The sequence below is a fragment of the Arachis stenosperma genome, chromosome 3 (genome assembly GCF_014773155.1).
Source record: "Arachis stenosperma cultivar V10309 chromosome 3, arast.V10309.gnm1.PFL2, whole genome shotgun sequence".
Taxonomy (NCBI): Eukaryota; Viridiplantae; Streptophyta; class Magnoliopsida; order Fabales; family Fabaceae; genus Arachis; species Arachis stenosperma.
In genome coordinates, this window is record NC_080379.1 from 40,685,127 (window position 1) to 40,706,311 (window position 21,185).

The 21,185-nt window shown below is 30.7% G+C and overlaps 1 protein-coding gene and 1 pseudogene across 1 annotated transcript; one reads left to right on the forward strand and one right to left on the reverse strand.

The window, feature by feature from the left end:
• Positions 1-1,779: 1,779 nt before the first annotated feature.
• LOC130965968 (probable ribose-5-phosphate isomerase 3, chloroplastic) lies at positions 1,780-9,788 on the reverse strand (annotated as a pseudogene).
• On the forward strand, positions 6,116-7,366 carry LOC130970181 (protein SODIUM POTASSIUM ROOT DEFECTIVE 2-like). The gene is made up of 4 exons (XM_057896173.1): positions 6,116-6,358; positions 6,552-6,765; positions 6,840-6,915; positions 7,004-7,366. Exons 2-4 carry the CDS (start codon positions 6,568-6,570, stop codon positions 7,129-7,131), a joined length of 402 nt encoding a protein of 133 aa, XP_057752156.1. The 5' UTR covers positions 6,116-6,358; positions 6,552-6,567; the 3' UTR covers positions 7,132-7,366.
• Positions 9,789-21,185: the final 11,397 nt, after the last annotated feature.

Consider the following 21,185-nt stretch of genomic DNA (forward strand, 5'->3'; position numbering starts at 1 on the left):
TTTTGAATTTGAATAGATTTAAAGAAAAAGGCAAAGGCATTTTAGCCAAAGTAGGAGAAATGCCACATGTTCAAATTCAGTGACAGGTTCACTTTTCAAACCTATATCGTTATGAATAAAGATTGACACAACATAAGACTAGAAATTAATGTCTAATTCTTCTTCCAACATAGAAAGTTTAGTAACCCAAGAAATAGCTTCCCCATCAATGGGAGCCAGTTAAGGCAAAAACTTCTATAAGGGTCAGACCTATCATGCCGTATGGAAATGGAAATTGTTGGTCAAAGGACACCAAACGTAAAGACTAGACCCTAGCAAAGGTGGGATATTGGATAAGTTGAAGGTGGCTAATTTTAGGGCTTGTCAAATGCCCACTGCATGCCAAAGATTTTTATAAGACGATTCTAATTTAGACATCCAAGCAGCAAACATGGTACTTGACTTTTTAGGAAGTGAAGTTTTAAAAACTCAACTACCGAAATAAGTAGCTTTAATTTGACTCCTTTACAAAATATAAGAGGAACACAGTTAGAAGAAGAAGAAAAAAATAAATTAATCAAGTCTAGTTGATCTCGAGTCGAAAGAGGACCTAGAAATGCATAAGTTGTGTCATTTCCTTAAAAGGAAGAAGTGCCTAGCTACACTACAACTCAGTGGTTTCAATGGCAGGATTTGGAGCCTTAAGTGTTCCATTTTGATTATAAAACTAATCAATAGACACCATTATAGTAAGGGGAGCAATTTCTTCAACATCATCATCATCATGTCCTTGTACAACACTAGTAATTTCTTTAGTGTCCTTGACAGTAGTGGTTTCGATGGTGGTAGCCGCAGAAGAAGTAGTTGCAGTAGCAAAGATAAAAGGAGCCATTAGAAGGGAAGATGATGCAACAATAGAAGAGGCAGGACAACATTAACATTGTGAGATGGAAAAGCCATAAAGAAAGGTAGTAGAAGAAGAGGAAGGTTTCTCACAAAGAATAAAAGAAGATATGAAGAAGAATAGGAGTTTAAAAAAGTATAAGTGAAGAAGAGGAAGATTTCTCACATAGAAGAAAGGAAGAAATGAATAATAGTAGGAGTTTGAAAAAGTAGAAGTAAAAAATGATGAGAGAAGAAGGAGCAATGCTTTATACTAGTTCATTGAAGAAAATATTACGTTTTCCACAAAGAATAAAGCACAAAGGCATTAATTATTTTAGAAATGTCTTTTCAAATTTCAGAATTTGAAAAGGTGGCACATGTCGTGCGCATACATAAAGCATATAAAACTTCTCATGTTTCTTCAAAATTGATATACTTCAAGAAAAATTTTTTTAGCACAAGGGAGGTAAACTCTCCGAGTTATAGACTGCATGAATGTGTTATTTCTCGGATTGCTTTGGGGGATTTGTTTTGAAGCTTGCATTATAACATTGTCTAGCCTCTTTTTGGTCAGCGTGGATCATGACGATTTTGTTATCCTGTATACAAAACTTAACACATAGATGTATAGTAGAAACAATTGCACCAAATATATTCAAAGAAGGTCTCTCTAAAATGATATTGTATGGGCTTTGATAGTCCACAACTACGTATTGGATATCTAGGGTTTTACAGTTAGGGTATTCACCTAGGGTTATTTTCAAAATGTGCTCACCTGAGAAACCTATCAATTCTCCAGTCGATGGCTGTAAGACTTTGCCACTTAGTTTCATTTTTTGATATGTAGAATAGAACAACATGTCTGCACGGTTTTCCAGGTCTAAAAGGACTTATTTTCATCAACATCTCGCCTACTTAAAGCGATATAACTACAGGGTCATTCAGGTTTTTATCCACTGCTTTGAAGTCTGAAGATTTGAATGTGATATCTAAAATATTTGCATTGGTGGTTAAGGTTGGTTTGGACTCAGTCAGTGACATCCCTATACAACCTCTTTCTGGCAGAGTTACTGCATCTTTCACATGCGAAACCACCAAAAATACAATTAATAATGCCACGTGGTTAATTAGGATTTTCGTTTATCTTTTTTCCTTTGTCTCTATAATTGTTATTTGACTTTGAATGTTGGTTGAGTTCTATTGCATTTCGTCTCTGTCATTGACTGTCGATGTATTTGTCTAATAGGCCTTGTTGAGCTAGCTTCTCAAGGAGATCATTTGCTATGACACAGTTGTCTGTGGTATAGCCATACTTCTAGTGAAAAGTACAGTACTTAGATTTGTCCACATATTGTTGATATTGATAGGTTCCCGCTTTGTTTGGTGGTTTGATTAATTTGAAATGCAACAAATCTATAATGATGTCTTCTCTTTTGATGTTGAACGAAGTATACGTGTCGAATTTCGGTGTCAGTTTGAATGACTTTTGGTCTGCCTCATTGTTTGGTTGTTTGTTTCATTTGTCCTCCTCTCTGCTAGGGTTAGGTCTTTTTGCTTTTTGGATTTGTCACAGTTCTTCTATTTCAATTCGACTTATTGTCCTTTCTCCAAACTTGGCTAGCATCTTTGGTTTTGTCACATCTATGATTTCTTGGAATTTTCCAAGACAGAGTCCACTATTCAGCGTATGCAGGTGAACATTCGAGTTGAGGTTAGGTATTTTCATAGCAGCCTTAGCAAACCTTGTCATATAGTCTTTAAGGCTTTTATGTTGTCCTTGTTTTATGGTGCTGAGATAATCTGAGCCATGCACATAAATCTTTGAAGCTACGAAATTGTTGACGAAGAGGTCGGCTAACTTGTCAAAGTTCGATATAGAACCTGTAGATAAACCAGAAAATTATATTAAGTAGCACCGTCTAGGAAAGTGGAAAACATATGATAAAGTATGGGATCAGATGCACCGTTCATAAACATCATTGAATAAAACTTGGTGACATGGATGTTAGATCACTGATTCCTTCATAGGATTTCAGCATTATTGGCAGAGTGAAATTTTTTGGCATTTAAAATCTCATGATATCTTTTGAAAATGGATTGGTCCTCTTCACTGTCAACTTTAGGGTGATTGCTACCGCGGCTTTGGCCTCTGAGGTATGTCTTCATCATCATTGTCGTTCCTAGGACTTTTATGCTCTTCCTCCTTACTTTGGTTGTTTGCTTTTGGTTTAATAAGTCGGCCATCCGTTAATTTTCAGCCCGTAGAGACTCATTAATAGCTAATAGTTCGGCTTCAGTGTAAGGAGGAGGAGGTGGATTATTTTGCTCTTCCGCCATTGCTTATGACCTACACAAAAGAGGTAAAAATAGAGTAGAAGAGATGATTGTGGATTAGTTTAAAATTTCGGTCCCAAGGTCGCCGGCACCAAATATTCCTGTGTGGTACACCTTGGGAGAGGTATGGCTCGTCTAGTCCAAAGTTGAACTTGCTTTGGCTTGGGTTGGATGAGGTATATATCAGCCTCTAAAGAACGGCGGTGATAGATATCTATAAAAGCATTTCAACGCTCAAATTAAAAAGCGAATAAGGTGAATATAATGCAATTCAAAATAAATAGTGTACCTTGTTATCTTTTAAGTTTTTTTTATAGACTTTTAGTTCAAACATGCTATAGTACCATTACTTAATTGATCTATTTTTTAGGTAATTTTAGAGATTCTTTATGAAGATGTATTATCTTTAATAACGGAATTATGCATGTGGCTATTGATTTCCAATTTATAAAGAGCTTTGTGATCAAGTTATAGCTAACGATCAGTACCCAAAAAAAAAAAAAACTATATATTTTCCATGGATCTGTGTAATCAGTATTTTAATAGAGAAGATGTTAAAGTAGTGATTTCAGATATAATTGCGTTAAGTATCTTCCATTAATAAGTATCCAGAAGCAACTAACCACTACGACCTGCCACTATAAAATAGTGCCTACTAAGTATCAGTCGAAGCTCGGGGCGGCAACGAAGAAAGTTATGTGACGACTCACCACTGCACTAAAGAGCCACTTATCCAATTAATATAGTTAAACAAATGTCTTATCTCCTATCTTATATAATTTGTTTGGTATATATGATTGATTATTTTTCTAAGGAATCTCTTACGCAAGAAACAAATAATGCAAGCATTAGTGTAATTTATAATATAAGTTTCACTTTGCAATAATCCAATTAGGTCAGAAATGAATAAGTTTAATTTTTTACTCACTTTTTTTTTTAATTTTTACTTGAGAAATGTAGGGTAAAATATATCATTTGGAGAGAGAGAGAGAGAGAGAGGTGGAATATCATATTCGACCTATGGTATAATAAAAATTCGTAGTTTTTACATGTTAAATAATGTTAATAACCAAAAACTATACACATTTCACAATAATTCAAATCACTGGTATTTGATTCTTTTGGTTGAGGTATAGGCATTATATAGCAGATTAAACTCGAAATAAAAGCACTCTACTTCATCATGTGACAGACACGCCCCCTGACATTTGTCTTTGCCTGTAGCTTTGCCAAATTCGACAGTGTGATTGACACTATCACATGGACCAACCTGTGGATAAAAGAAACTTTTTATTTAACGCAATTATTCAATCAATGAATTATTTCCAAAAAACGCCTCTCTTCTTAGCTCAAAGTGTGACCAATAATGCACTGGCCCATGTCCCATTTCGCAACTACTATACACTGAAGCCTTAGACAAAAGACGTCAACAATTTCAGATTCTTTCGAGTCTCAATTATTTACAATTACTTAGCGTATGTTTGAATTACAGTTTGCAAATAAAAGTTTGAATAAAATTGATTTTGTAAACTTGATTTTGATGAAAAGTAAATTTGTGTTAAGTGATTTATGTTTGGCAATATTTATATCAAAATGGATTATAGTAAATAAATGTTGTTTGGATTACACTATTTAAAATCACTTTTAGATACAAAATTACTAAAATAGACATCAACTTAAATAATTTTTGTATATTATTTTAATTTAGATATTTGAATAGATCTTATTAATTAATTCTTAATAGCCAATGAGTTATAGCTCAAATGGCATAATCTCCCCATACTCATTTAAGAGGTCGCGGGTTCGAGTCCTATCTTTGGTAAAAAAAAAAATTAATTCTATAATAAAATTAATATTTATACACTAAAATAAAAATAATATATAAAAATTAGCAAAATATACTTTTAATTAAAACTAACAAAATATAAATTTTAGAGAGTACTAAAAATAATAAAAAAAATAAATATTTATTTTGGTAGTAATTGAAATAAATCAAAAAAAAATTTATGATATTTTTTATATAGTATATTTTTATTTTTTAAAACTCTTAGTACTCTTTTTTAGTATGTTATAAATTTTTATTATTATTATTTATAATTAATTTTTTGTTTAATTTACTTTCTTAATAGGATCAATATATTATATTAAAAAAAATAAAAATAATACAAAAAAATTATAATTATAAAAGTGTATAATATCAAATAAATAATTAATAAAAAATAGTAAATAATAAAAAAAGATAGTTCATATAAACAAAAATAATATAAATAATACAATAGTATGCATAAAGGATAAAATTGATAAAAGATAAATAAAGATTGAGTATTGATGGCTAAAAGTCGGTTGGTGAAATGCAGAAGTTTAAAATTGTTGCTTCTTGAAAACGTGGTTTTGAATGCAAAATCACTTCTGCGTTCATGAATAAAAAATTTACCAAACCAAAAATTACAGCTTTTAAGATATCTAAATGTACTTCTTCTCTTTGAACGTGGTTGCCAAACACACCCTTAATCTATCACTTCCCACTTTAATACTTATGAATATAAAATTGATTAACCCTATAGTTAAGCATGCAAACCCTCCTAATCAAGTATTTAGTTCGAGAGATAGAGTGTGGAGTGTGATTTCTCACCGGCTGTTTATTAGATACGTGCTTATACATTATTCAATTCAATAATAATGATGTCAATCAGTACTGTGCACTATTGCTACATGACGATTTTTGAATATTATTAAAACATGGTTGGGGAGCATATATATATCTATATACTTGAACCACGTTGTGGCCATCGATTTTATTTTAGCTATTTTGTTTTCAATTTGCATTACAGTTGTATGTATTACCAAATATGCCTTGACTTTGTTACTTTATATTTGACCTCTTTACCATGCTTATATATAATAATAGTTCACTAATTTTGATGTTACTACATATGCTTTTCCCCGATCTTGGGCTATTAAATTCATCACATTCACATCACATCACATCACATAACCGCACTATATAAAAATAATGTTTGTGATTGCTAGTTCCTGTTCCTGTGTTATGATCACAGCTTCTTCCTCTGTTATAATCCATAGCTAAAGTGGTGAAGGAGACACATGTTATATTATGTTCCACCTTTTATGGTGTCATCTGTCTTAAGTGGGTTTTAGTTTGGTCAGTGTCCACTGTCCTCTGTTTAGTGTTCATCACATGACAACCTTAAATCACTATTGCGTCTGTTCATTGTGTTCTGTGCCAGCCCTTCTTCAATTCTTCCCCAATATATAAAATTTGACATTCATTAAGCTTTGTTTAGCATAAGGTATTATTGTTATAACTAGCCTGATTTGCATTTTGCTGCATTCAGCTTGAGATTTGATAGGATGGGGAAGCTTGGTAGGATGCTAGACACGTTCTGTCTTTCTTCAGGATCAAACTCTTGTTTCTGTTTGAATTCCATGGAAGCTGAAGATGAATTCGAGAACAAGCCTTTGGTTGCAAGTGGCAATAATGATCACAAACTAAGACTCAAGGATGTTGTCTCAGGAAAACAGACTTTGGCTTTTCAACTGAAGCCTAAGGTTAGTGTGTTATTCTTCTTCTAGCATCTTTATTTTGATTATCTGATTTATTTACATATTAATCTAATGTTCAGATAGTGGTGTTGAGGGTATCCATGCATTGTCATGGTTGTGCTAGAAAAGTGGAGAAGCATATCTCAAAGTTGGAAGGTGAGACCACACTCCAATAATCCTTACTATTTCCAACATTTCATACCTTTTTTTAACAGTTACTTATGTTTACTATTCTACGACACAGGTGTGAGTTCATACAAGGTAGATCTAGAAACCAAAATGGTAGTTGTTATTGGCGACATTCTTCCTTTTGAAGTATTGGAAAGTGTATCTAAGGTTAAAAATGCAGAGCTTTGGAATTCTCCACTCTGAAAACTGATAAGGAAAAAACTTCTGCTCACAACACAACCACCATCCTCAGCACCAGATTCAACAACTCTTATTTTATCTCTGTCATTTTTTTCTTTTTGTTGTTGTTATACATAGAATATCATAAGATTGATACCCCATGCCAAATTAAATGCCATGTTCCAGCAATTCTTTTGTAAGAAAGAAAAGTTAAAGAGAAACAATGAAAAAGAGAGGCATTAATGTCTCTCCCGGTGAAATTTCGCATATTACTATGTTTTGTCGGTCAGCTATGTTAGGTTATAGGAAAATTAGCTACTACAATTAACTATTAATACAATACAGAATATATATTGAAATATAAAATATATATTAAAATAAATTAAATTATATATATTTATATAAAAATATATAATAATTAATTTTAATATATAAATAGTATTTATATTTGTCTGAATTCTAATTTCAGGCATTTGCTTTTAATGGCAAAAGATTTCGCTAGTGTAAAGCTACAACCCAAAGAAAAAAGGAAATTACAAATTTATGATACTTCTTTGCATTTTCTGTTAACATATACTCTCCCATCTTACTGTAGCTTGTTCATAGGAGATTAGGTGCTTCTATCCCGAATCTCGTTTGCAAATAAAAAGGAACAGCAAAAAATCGATTTTGCTAAGTAACTAACTTTTCTTTATCTAACAATCAACTAACAAAGTAATAAGTGATTAAAAATTAAGAAAAGAGAAAGTGAAATTTAAAGAGAGAAAAATGTTGACTGATTATTACTGGAAAATTTTAGTTATCAATCTTCTTTCAGTTTTCTTTATATATATATATATATATATATAAACCTCTGCTTGGTTGGTTGGCCGGTGATTAATACTTATGCTTAAACGCAAAGATAAGATCTATGGGACCGTCCAAGAAAACTATGGTCATTGCCACTAGTGCAAACAAGATTATTAAATTATGATGATCACAAACTTAGACGCTTCCTTAACCTCTCTAAACAAATTTTATTTTGTTCCTATGTCTTGAATTATATATATATATATATATATATATATATAAGTTCTTACCTCTTATCCTACGTTATATTTGTGCTACCGGCTAGAGCAGCAGGAAGGTTTTATCGGATATACACTGCGAAATTTATGTAACATATTCAAGTTTGTCACGGTTAATACAAAAATTCGACAAGATGTGCATGATGAAACCGAATGTCGATTACATCATGTATTGTATAATATGAGTCCAAGAAGGGTTTAAGTCAAAATTTTATTAATAACACATAGGTCAATTCATTAACACATGATAAACAAAGAATGTGGAAATAAATATTTAGTGACCAAGATAAAAAAAAAAAAAAAAAAAAAGATGTGAGATGTCCAAGTTAGAGAATAAGATCCTTCGTAGTCAAAGTAAAATGGTGAGTTATGAGAACTCGAAGAAAAAAGAAAGATGGATCCTAAAAAAAAGAAGCATTTTATAATTTGCCATTGTGGATAGTCTATAAATAGAAAAAATTTAAAAGAATAAAGAGACTTTAACCTGAACACAAAAATTATATTAAAAATTTTTTTAGTTTCGCTAGATAACCAATAAGAGTCTAGTCAATTTCTGCCAACTTTTTAATAGGTTGGACCTCAAAGTCCTTCTTAACAAAGGTAAGTTGATATACGTAGACGTTTCTTTTACTAAATATCTAGATGTTTTTTTTCATATTAAATGGATTTTTTTATGTATTTTTCGAATTTTTTTGTGTTGCAGATGTGGATGTCTCTATATTTTTAAGAATTGTATGGTTTCTTTTAAATCCTATAGGTATCAGATTGTTTTTGCCAAAATATAACTGGATATTTTTTCTATAAGCATTAGGATGTTTTTTTCATATTACATAGATATTTTTTTATATATTTCTGCAATTGTTCATAAACAGCCCGTGCTCCACCACTCCTTTCTTGAATAACTCCTGATGTTGAACCAGATTGTACTTCCAGCAGAACTGTATCACCTCCATCGGCATTGCGAGGTTGCTACCACCGAGCCCTGACACGAATTTCATTTCGTCAACCACCACAACGAACTTGTCGGAGGCGGCCTCCACCATCTTCTCGCGGAAAAGAGTGTCGTCGCGGCTTTTTACACAGTTGAGGTTGGATCCACCTCATTGGCGCTGTCGATGGCGAGATCGAAGCGGAGATTGTCGTTGAGGACAGAGAGAGCGGGATCTGAGGGAGCATACCTGCTCCTCAGTGCATTTGGAGGTAGGAACGCCGATGATGCTAGAGAGTTGACCGGTGGAGAGGAGATAACCGAACTTGACGACGACGAAGGCGGCGGTGGAGCCGGTGCTGAGGCTGAGGACCATGCCAGACTTGACGTACTCCATGGCCTTGTTGGCGGCGAGCTTCTTGAGGTCGTCTTGAGGGAGGGCAGTGGCAAAAGGGGGCCTAACGGTGAGGAAGAGGGGGGGTGTGTTGTTGTTGGAGTGCGTAGGTTAATGTGAGAGAGAAGGGGAATGTTTTTATAAGTTTTTAATTAGATTACTTAATCAATTTTTAATTATTTAAATTTTGAATTTAAAAAATTTAAAATTAATTATTAATAATTATAATTAATTGAGTTGTTGAATTCTTGATTGGTTAGACACTTAGTTTCTTATACTTTTTCAATTCCATAATTTTTAAGTCACACTGACGTTAAAGAGAATTATAAAGTATAAATACATGTGAGTGTCTAGAATTAATTTTCAATTTATTTTTTTAAGTATTTTTTTAATAAAGAATGTGGAGATATTAGAAAATTTTCAACTTGAACATAAAAATTATATTAAAATTCTATAAATAAAAAAATTTTAGAAAAATAGACTTCAACCTGAATATAAAAATTATATTAAAATTCTATAATTTTCAAATAACACTGAAGTCAAGAAAAATCATAAAATATAAGTACATGTGAGTGTTTAAAATTAATTTTCAATTTATTTTTTAAGTATTTTATTGTTTTTCAATTTTAATTTTAGTTTTTTATTTATTTAAGATTTCATTTATCTTTTGTATTTCTATTTGTTATCAATATTTATAATATTTGATATAATTTGTACCAAATATTTCATATATTTTATATATAAGTAAGTGTTTAATACACATATTTAATAAATTCTTGATTGAGTTTTTTTTTATAAAAAGAGTCATATTTATTTTTTGAATTGAAATTTTGATATAAATTTGATTCGACATTCTATTATTCCAAAAACCAAACGAAACCGTTGCTGTATATTAAAATTAATATTTTAAAGAATATGAGTTGAATCGCAATCAGAAGTTGGACAGAAGGGGGAATCGGTTTGCTATCATCATTAAATGTTTCAACTACTTCACATGATGTTAACCTTATATTGATTTGTGTCCAAAGAAAAAAAAAGAAAAAACATAAGAACACCTTATAATGATTTGTGTTGCATACCCGAATGCCTATGGATTTGGATCATCTAAAATTTGAATTTTACTTTAAAGAGTAAAATGTGATCTTTCATCATTGATTTTATAGGTGGGACTAAGAATAAATATGAAAGAGAAACTATTCAATGATAGAAGATCACACTTTACTCTCTAAAATGAAATTCAAACTTTAGAGGATCCAAATCCGTGTATAATAAAGTTAGTCCCATGAGTATCACTTGATTCAATCCTCATCATTTTGAGTACCAGATACCACTACGATTTATATCAAATATCCTGAATTTTCTGTTCTCCTTGCACTTTTTCCCCAGTATTTTAATATTGATATCATCTCTGGAGTTCGGTGAGTTTTCTTAACTTTTTTTTTTTTCTGGGTTGTGATTAGAATCATTTAAAACAATAACAGCGTTTTTTTGGGTCGGCTAAGATAAGAGCTAATGCCGATGATTAATCTTTCTATGGGCTTAAACTTTTGTGGATTGAGTCTTACAGATTATACTCGAGTAGATATTGTCATATTGGTGAATCAAATATTTGTCTAACATTTCAAGTAAATTAATCTCTTAATTAATGTTTAAATTTATAATTTAATTCTTTCATGATATTATTTTTTAGAAAATTTGATGAAAATGTTGTTATTTTATTTTAAAAAATTAGAGTCTAATTGATTCTAACTTATTAAAAAATATTTTTTAATTGTATTTACAATTTTTTAAACAATAAATAAATAAATTGACTTGATTGAATTTAAGATAATTTCAGTATCATATATTATTAAATTAATATATAAAAACGCATTTTGGAATTATTAGAAAAATATATTTTGTAAAACTCATTAGTCATTACCAATAAATTTTCTTTTATAAAATATTTTAGAAAAATATATAAATTTTCTTTTCCAACCATAAGATTTATAAAAAGAAAAAGAAAATACAAGCTAAATATTTTTAAGCGTAAGCTTATTACCTTTTTAGTAGTGGAAATGAATCTTCTTAATTTTTTTTTAACAATTAAAGGAATAAAGTATGATCTATTATTATTAATTTTATAAGTGGGACAAAAAAAAAGAAAGAGAATAATAAAAAATTAGAAATCACACTTTACTCCTACAATTTTTTTAATAATTAAGAGAATTCATTCCCTTCAATAGCAGAGTTGTATAATAAACTTCAAAAAGTATTTATGATACAAATTAAATATAATAATGCTACATAACCACCAAAATATTATTATTTTTAGTTAATATTTATTTAGTAATAATTTTTGTATATTTATTAGAATTTGTATATGTGAATCAATATAATTTTGTATTTATATTTTTTAAAATTTATACATATAAATTAATAAAATTTATTTGTTAAAAATAATTTAATTTGTATATTAGTCAAATGATATTCAAAAATATTTAAAATAGTTGATCTACCTGCGAGTATCCAATCCGATCGAGTAGGGTTGACGATTCGATTCGCATCAGGTAGGGTGCGGATAGGGTGCAAGTTGAGCCTCAACCCTACCCAGCCAATCCACACCTAATATATGTATATATTATATATTTATATAAAAATATATTTTAAGTAAATGTAGAACTAAGAACCTCTCACTAAATGCAAAAGATCCTTAACCACTAAGAGAAGATCATTAATTAATAATTTAATAAGTTTGTTTTTTACATAAAAATTAGTTTTATTTTAAATCATCATCAAGTTATATAATAATGTTGTATTCTTTTTATAACCCGTTAATAGAGTTAGACACTTGCGAATTAAGAATAAGTATAGTTAGGGTTGGAATATTATCAACTCGCGAATAGAATTAAAGTTAAATTCAAACTCTATTTTATCCTACCCATTATCACTCTTAGGTGTGAAGGATGTCACGTGTGTGCGCGGTATTTTTATATTTTATTTCTCGAAAAAAGAAAATGACAATTTGACTTTGATATCAAATTTTTATTTTTATGTTTATTGAAAAATTTTTAAGTATAATAATATGTTTTAATAAATTTTAATTATTAATCTTAATTATATGTATTATATATTTTTTATAATTAAAAATAACGATTAAAAATTACTGAAATTTTCTATGTTATTTTCATTGTTTAAAAACCTCGTTAGCCTGTTTTATTTCGAGGTTCATGCATGCAATAGACCGAACAGGGTTGGTTGCTGCAAGTCCAGGAATCTATGCTAGTTGACTTCCATATATACTACAGTATTATTTTCTGCATCTAAACATCATCTTTCTCTTGTGTTTGTGTACTCTAAAGTAACGTTTACACAGCAGTAGTGTTGACGCTTGATATCTGATTCTTCCCTTTTGCATCAGAATCAGAATAAAGACACTATTTTCTGGCAGAATTATATTGGTTGAGGAATGTGTTTGACTATTTTAGTGAAACCAAATATTTATAATAAAGAATCATTTTTCTTTAGTTATTAAATTAAATCATATAATATATGTAAGTGAGTTATAGTTCAAATAGTATAATTTTTTTTTATATTTTTTTAAGATGGCGTGAGTTTAAATTTTTCTATTTTTAGTTAAAAAAAATTAAATCATGTATAGGTTACTTTTTATTCTTTTTTGCGTTGATAATAGCCAAAATTAACTATATTTTTTTACCTGCCATAGTTATATTTTTATAATTATGCAACATATATATTAAAAACCAAGTAATTTGTATAAATAAAATTTTTTATTTAAATTAATTAAATATAATATTTATAAAAATATATAAAATATAGAGTAATTATTCATTTACATATACGTTACATATATATCTTGGGTATAGAATACGAAAAATCATTAAAAACGCAATTCGAGTATTCTGTATCCGAAATATGAGTAATTAAAAAATGTGCACAAATTAATGTACTGTACTCGAGATAGAGTCATAATAAATTTTCTACCACTGTATTCGGAATACAGCCATAACTAATATAGTAACACTGTACCCAGACAGAATACGTGCTTAAATAAACAGAAATCTCTACATCCTAAATACATAACAACTATATAAGTAACTCTTTGGCTTGCATTCCTTATACCAAATTTTATTTATTTTTTTCTATTTTGACCTTCCTTTTTTTCCAAAAAAAAAAGGCTAGTTATTAGTTTTTTATATGGTAGTTTATTCTAATGGGATCATCAGAGACGAGGGAGTAATATTTGAGTGCAATTCAACTGTAATGCTACGCACTTCCGTGTTGATTCCTAGATGCACTTAAGAATGTCATCTTGAGCAATATTGGACAATCGGTTCGAAAGAGATTGGTCGAGTAGCATATAGATTCCTATCAATGCTGCCTACTGGAGGTTTTACTAATGAGACGTTTTGGGTTAAAGGCCGAGAAGCACGTCAGTATAATATTTGATGTGCATGGTAGACTAATGCCACAATATATGATAGAGTTGTATGCGGGGGTTCGTGATGTGTTTGGTAGTTTTGGGCCATCGTATTTAATACTCCATGAAGTTCTGGTCCCGGCGAGGCCAATTCACTTTGCCGATCCATGGGATAATGGTGAAGTAGAGTTCAGGGAGTCAGATTCGGATTATGCTATCAACTCTGGTTCGTCCACCAATAGTGAGTCGTCTGAGGAATATATGTCGAATACCCCAACTGGTGGATGTGTTTGATTTCTTCTTCCTCTTCTGTTTGCTGTGCCACAATTATCAGAAGTTCCAGGCTATTATCAGACTCTTAATTTGGATGTGATGCAACTAGAGGGCCTTTTCCATCTTGGCGATAGCGAAGATTACAACACGGGTGGAGGGGTAGAATTTCGAGTGTGCCACAGGTTTAGGAGTAAAGATGTTGTTCTCTTGGTAGTAAAAAATTATAACATTCAAAAAAGCGTCTAGTACAGGGTGTTAGAGTCAGATAGGCTTAAATACCATTGTCGATGCAAGCAATCTTTTGCTGAGTGTCCATGGAGTCTTTGTGTAGCATATCGATAGAATTTGTACTATTGGTAAGTGTTGCAATTAACAATTTATAGAATTAAATTAATGTACACTAATTTATACGCTAGATGTTTAGATTTATGAGTTCTCTTGTAAGGAGGTACAGAGGTTTAGGGGGCACATACCTGTTTGGCACCAACTATGTCTCAAGATCACGCTCAGTTAGATAGCAGTCTGATTTGTACTATTATCCTACCAATTTACATATTGATCCATCTGTATCCATCCCAATATTGCAAAGTGCAGTGAAACAAAGTTATCATTTCAAGCCATCATATTGAAAGGTGTGGATGACAAATCAGAAGGTAATTGCTCAGATTTATGGCGATTAGGTAGATTCATATAACAAAATTTCCAATCTATTACAAGCTTTGTCTGACTATCTTTCTGGTACCATACATGATTGTGTTGCAGTTCCACACTACAATGAAAATACGATTGATAGATATTTTAGAAAGTCAAAAATCTATGGTAAATCCACGACATGACCAACGACACGCACCCAACAATGTCCGTAGTATCATACCTGGCAACGTTGCACAATGAGTGATAGGTGTGCGACAACAGCGCAGAGTCCCATGACAAATGTCTGCAACTATCAAAGTCCACCAGTAGTGACAACCATCGGAAGGGGACAAGGTTGTGTGACTTGTCTGTAAACAAGTATCCTCCAATCAACATAAGTAAATAACATATGGCATACTAGCAGATAGTAGCTGCATCAGTCCCTGCTGGAATGTGGGACACCCTGTTCCTGAGCCAAGTCATCTTCAATCCGAAATTTTGGTTTTTATCTTCGGGTTGGGAAGGAGGCTTATCATCAAGCAAATTCGCAACTCACTGCCACGTGGGACGCCCATGAAATTGCTAAATATCTCTAGTGCAGCTGCCTATTGGGTCGCTATCTTTGCACAACTCAATATGGTATGTCACATCCTGGAGTGTGATGGTGACCTCGTTCCAGAAAGGTAAAAAATATGGGTCTTTGGTCTCCATCGCCCTACAAATACAGAGAATAAAGTATTGTCGAAAATAAAATTTTTTAACTCTACTGCATGTCTGAAGCCACCCTCCTTAATATAAGATGGTAAAACTTCAGGCGGTAAAATTTCCAAAATCACTCAACGTGCCAAGAGATTTCGAGATGGTTGTATAACTATTATTCATTAGTCTTCTTAACTAATTGCTTATTGCATTATTACTTTATAATAAATAATTACAAATATAATTTAATTAATTTTAAGCATGACTCATTAAATAATCAAATGCATATACTCATTAGAGAATGCATTAATTGCTAAATAATATAATATTATTTAAATAAATTTAAGCATGATACATTAACTGATTAATTCATAAGATAATATATTATTTAATTAAGAATAACAGAAAAAATATAATTAATTTATAATAAACTAACATGACAGATAAAATTTATTTTGTATATACCTAATTAAATTGAAGCATGACGCATTAACTGATTTAATTTATAAGATAATATATTATTTAATTAAAAATAATAAATAAAAAATATAATTATTTTATAATAAATTAACACGACAGGTAAAGTGTATGTCAATATACCTAATTAATTTAAGCATGACTCATTAATTAATTTAATTCATAAGATATTATATTATTTAATTAAAAATAATAAATAAAAAATATAATTATTTTATAATAAATTAACACGATAAATAAAAATAATTTTATATATAATCAAATTCTAATGTTTTATTTTTTAATAAGTCTCATTCAAATAAACACAGAACATCTAATTAGTATATAAAGATGGTATCAACTAAAAACTAAATAAATCAACATATATTAAATAATTAAATATTAAAATAATAGACATAAAAACTTACTTCAAAATCCAATATTCTGACCATTGACCACTGACCACATGCCAAGTTGCATTCAGCTTGTTAATATTGTCCGATCAAACGTAACCCCCTCGTCTAACCATGAATATTTTGTAACTTCCAAAAACTCAAAATATACCAAATGAAGTCAACAGATCTTAGCTACACCATTTTTATAGCGTTTCTATGTATTTCGGACACTCTGCTTATTTTTTCTGTTTTATATACCGAATTACTAAATTTTGATCATATCCCGATAGCACCCGAAATGTGATTTTTGTGGTTCTTTCACATTTAGAGTACAATATATCTAAAATATTTGTATAACATGATTTATCCCACTGCAACCGAAATATGAGCAATTGTGAATAAAAATAAATATTATACATTTTACATATTTTTGTAATTATCATATTTAAGTAATTTAAATAAAAAATTTATAAATAATATATTAAAATATAAAATATATATTTAAAATAATTCAATATTATATATATAATAATAATAAATTTAGTAATTAATTTTTAAAAAATATATATTATTTTTTATATTTTATTAATGGTGTAAATTATTTCTATTATTTAAAATTAAATTTTTAAATTTAAAATATTTTTAAGTTAACCCCTTTCTTTTCAATATTATTGATAGATTCCAATACGCATAAAAGACACTCTTTTATTCTTAAAGCAAATAAAAAATTATACATGGGATTCGATCTGTTATCACTTATTCACTTATCACATAACAGATACGATCTTGAGTAATAGAAAATGATTAATCTCTACATACAAGTGTTTTGGGCTTATAAGTTTTACAAGTCTGAAGAAAACGAAACCCAATAAACGCGTTGTTTATGTTACGTGCCTCTTTAACGGACTTTTAAATCAATTCAAATCAATTAACGCGCAAATATATAACTTCTATTTTTTTAAAAATTTCGTTTCTTTTTTCGAATTTCTTGCCAAATTTGTTGGATCTCCTTCTTCCTTCGTTTTTTTTCGATTTTCATGGTTTCTGAAATCAAGCTTTGAAATTGTTTTGAAGATAATTTGAAACTTCAGAAATACACCCAAACGATTACAGAAATACACCCAAATGATTACAGAAAGGATTATAAAAATACCAAGGTTGTGAGAACCGGACCGGTCAATGAACCGATGAGGTCACTGGTTCAATAGTTCACTGGTTCGACCAGGGTTCAACCGGGGTTCAACTGGAATATTAAATAAAATTATTAAAAAATCTAAAAATAATTTTAAATATATAAATTTAATAATTTTTAACTTAATAAAAATTTGAAATTTCACGTAATAAAGAGCAGAACTTCAAGAAGAGAGCTATGTAGAGTAAGCACCTAAGCATAAATATGTAGCATATACATATAGTATTCTTCCATACATACGTCTTTGAAACAAGACTAAAAATACACAAGCACAAGCATACAAATCAAAACCAAGTAAATAACATGACAATTATGTCTAAATGATCCAGAGAAGGGCTAAAAAGATAGGTCAAACAACTTGCAACTTAGAAAATGTTGGATCATTTATTTGATCCACTCAGGTGGACATGGCTTAATGCTATAGAGCATAAGTGGTAAATGCTACATAACATTATTGAACAACAATTTTACAGAATATGTTGTTCAGCAGTCAGGAATAATAAAGGAAATAGTCAAAGGTGTTCCATTTTCAGATTAAACAGCAATAACATAAGAGCACACACAAAGATATGAAAAGGAGAAAGAGAGGGACAGAAGAGACTAGATACATACTTGGAAGATTTGGCTTGAGGTCAATTGTCAATTGAACAATAATAAGATTATCATCATGATCTCGGGTACCCAATATAGCTCTGGAGTCCCCAACATTTCCAATAACAAGGTCCTTGCCTTAGAAAACATAAGGGGTAACAATTATATATAAAACAAATTCAAGTATTATCAATTGAACATTGTTATTATTTATATTGCTTACCTGCTTAACCAAGGTAACAACTGTAGTCTCGCTGCAAAAGCAATCAATATTAGGATGCAATTTCAGTTCCTTATCCATAATCTTATAAGCCTTCAAAAAGGATTCTTTTAGTGTTAAAATAGTATCTGTTCCATCAGGCTCATGATCAGTCAATCTAGGTTTCTCAACAAGCAAAATCATGTAATCCAGCATGAACAAATAAATAATTCAGCAACTAAAATCATGAAGCAGCAACTCATTTCATCATGAACAAATCATGAACAGATACCAAATCATGAACAGCAACTCAAACAAAATTTTTCTGATGACCTCATCATGAATCCAGATAACAAATCATGAATAGATACCAAATCATGAATCCAAATAACAAAACATGAACACAGATAACAAAACATGAACACAGACTTAACAAATTATGAACAGAAAATTTATAAAATCAAGCACAGATAACAAATTATGAACAAATCGCAAGCTAATAAATCATAAAATCAATCACAGAAAATCAGAAGGCAGCGAGGTGGAAAGAAGAGGCGACGATTAAACAGGAGGCGAAGTGGAAGGCAGAGTATTACCGGCGGCGAGTAAGGGCGACGATGGAGGAGGCGAGCTCGACAACGACGATAGAGGAGGCGAGCTCGGCGATGACGATGGAGAGAGGAGCTCGGCGACGACGAAGAGGGGCTATAGGACGGCGAAGAGGGGCTGTGGGACGGTAGGATGCGGTGGCGATGGTGGTGGCTATGCGACGACGAAGATGGGCTCCTCCATCGTGGGTGGCTATGCGACGGTGGGTCTGCCCGTGGTGGCTATGGTGTCTCTTGTGAGAGTGTGAGAGTTGAGAGTTGAGACTAAGAATAGGATTAGGGTTCGTGCGTTTAGCTTCTCTTTTTTCTTTTTTTTTTCTTTTTTTTTTACCTTCAAAACGACGCCGTTTTGAAGTTTATCCAAACTAAAAACCACTAAAAAACCGGACGGTTCACCCGGTTCACCGGTTAACCGCCGGTTCGACTGGCTTTCTCACCAGTTTTTTGTCAGACGATTTCTGACCTTATCCAGACCGGCTAGGTGACCGGTTCTTGGTTTTTCCGGTTGAACCGGCCGATCCGGTTTGGTTTTCAGAACCATGAAAAATACACCCAAACGGTTACAGAAATACACCCAAAGGATTAGAAAAATATACCCAAAGAATTTAAGAAATACACCCAAAATATGGGGAGACAGTATATTTTTTCTTGAAATCTTTCAATGTTTTGCTGGTTAAGGATGAGGCACATGGCAGAGACAATCTAGAAAAAAAACCTAGAAGAACAATTAAACAGTACCTTGAATAATGTTTCTTCGTTTTTTCTGATGATTTTTTGTGGAGATTTGTATCTTTTCTTCTTGATTTCTTCTGCTCTTCGCGAGGAGTTGGAACGTGTTGTTTCGAATGTTGCTTGAATCTTGACGGTTTGCGTTTTGATTGAGGAAGAAGAGGAAGAGTGCGGCATAATGAACATGTGCGTTGGACGCTCGATTTTAAAGGAGTGGTGCGCGTATTTTTTTCTTGGACTTGGATCAACTTGTATAGCTTGTAAGCCAAAAAGACTTGTATGTATAGCAGGTCTCAATAAAAAAATAAAAAAAATAAAAAAATGAAATTAAATGGTTCATGGGAATCGCATTGTTATTTGTTTTTTTTTTTTTTTTTGGGCAGGGTTATTTGTTATTGTTTTGAATGGGTGGTGACTGCGGAGTGGTGACTAAAGAAGAGGGAGCAGAGTTAGAGAGTTGTCAAAATCAGACACGGCAACCAATGAGGCCCGATGGAAGCTGAGTCTTATTATAAGTGTATGTGGCTGCGCCCCATTGAATCCAAAGCGCAACAAAAAAGTGCCAAACACCGTCTCATGTAATTGAGTGACATGCATAATCATTAATCACCGTCTCTCTTTCTTCGCCTTATTATACATTGACAACTTCTTTTGAAATAAACCTAATATTCAATAAAATATTGACTATTCAGACATTTAGTATCTCTCTCTCTTTTATTTAATAAAATTACATGTAAAAGTATCAACTAACATTATCCAATATTTTTTAAAAGATTTAGTTAACTTATATTTTAAAAGTACATATTAAAATTATAAATTAATACTTTTTATTAAAATAAAAAAAATTAATTTTAATGTATTTATTTATATTTAATTTATTAAAAATTAACATTTTTACTAATAATAATTTATCATGTATTATATGATACATATTAATTAAATTTTAAAACTAGATATTATTTGTCACGTATATAGGAAAAGGCCTCCGATGATCAAATGAGTGAATCTGTGGGCACAATTTTATATTCTCCATCAAAATTCGAAACAGGTGACATTATCGAAAATTCGAAATAGAGTAAAACCTAAATTGCAATATTAAATGTGTTCACTTTCTTCACCAATATTGAGTTGTAATAATATTTAAGATTTCTCAATGCAAAAGACTAAATTACAAACAGTGTTTTAACAAACATGTAATTAATAATTCAACTTTCACCATTTTTTTTCAGAAAATAATTACTTAGTTAATTTTCTCTTAGTTTAATTACATACTAATGGAAAAACTATTGGTTATACAGTTTATTTCAATAATGTTACTCTTTCTTTAAATATTTAATATTTGTTCAGCTTTTAAACTTAATTAATAAATTTAGTTATTTTTAAAATTTTAATCTCCTATTTTAATAATAACTCCCAATTAAATTCAGGTTTAATTTATTCCTGAAATTTTTTAATTTAAAATTATTTTAAATTATTTATATTTAGATACGTTAA

Excerpts from the sequence above, each read along its gene's own strand:
- LOC130970181 (XM_057896173.1), top strand. The coding sequence starts at position 6,568 with ATGGGGAAGCTTGGTAGGATGCTAGACACGTTCTGTCTTTCTTCAGGA. Across the intron at positions 6,766-6,839 it reads CTTTTCAACTGAAGCCTAAG|ATAGTGGTGTTGAGGGTATC; the intron begins GTTAGTGTGTTA and ends TCTAATGTTCAG. Across the intron at positions 6,916-7,003 it reads GCATATCTCAAAGTTGGAAG|GTGTGAGTTCATACAAGGTA; the intron begins GTGAGACCACAC and ends TCTACGACACAG.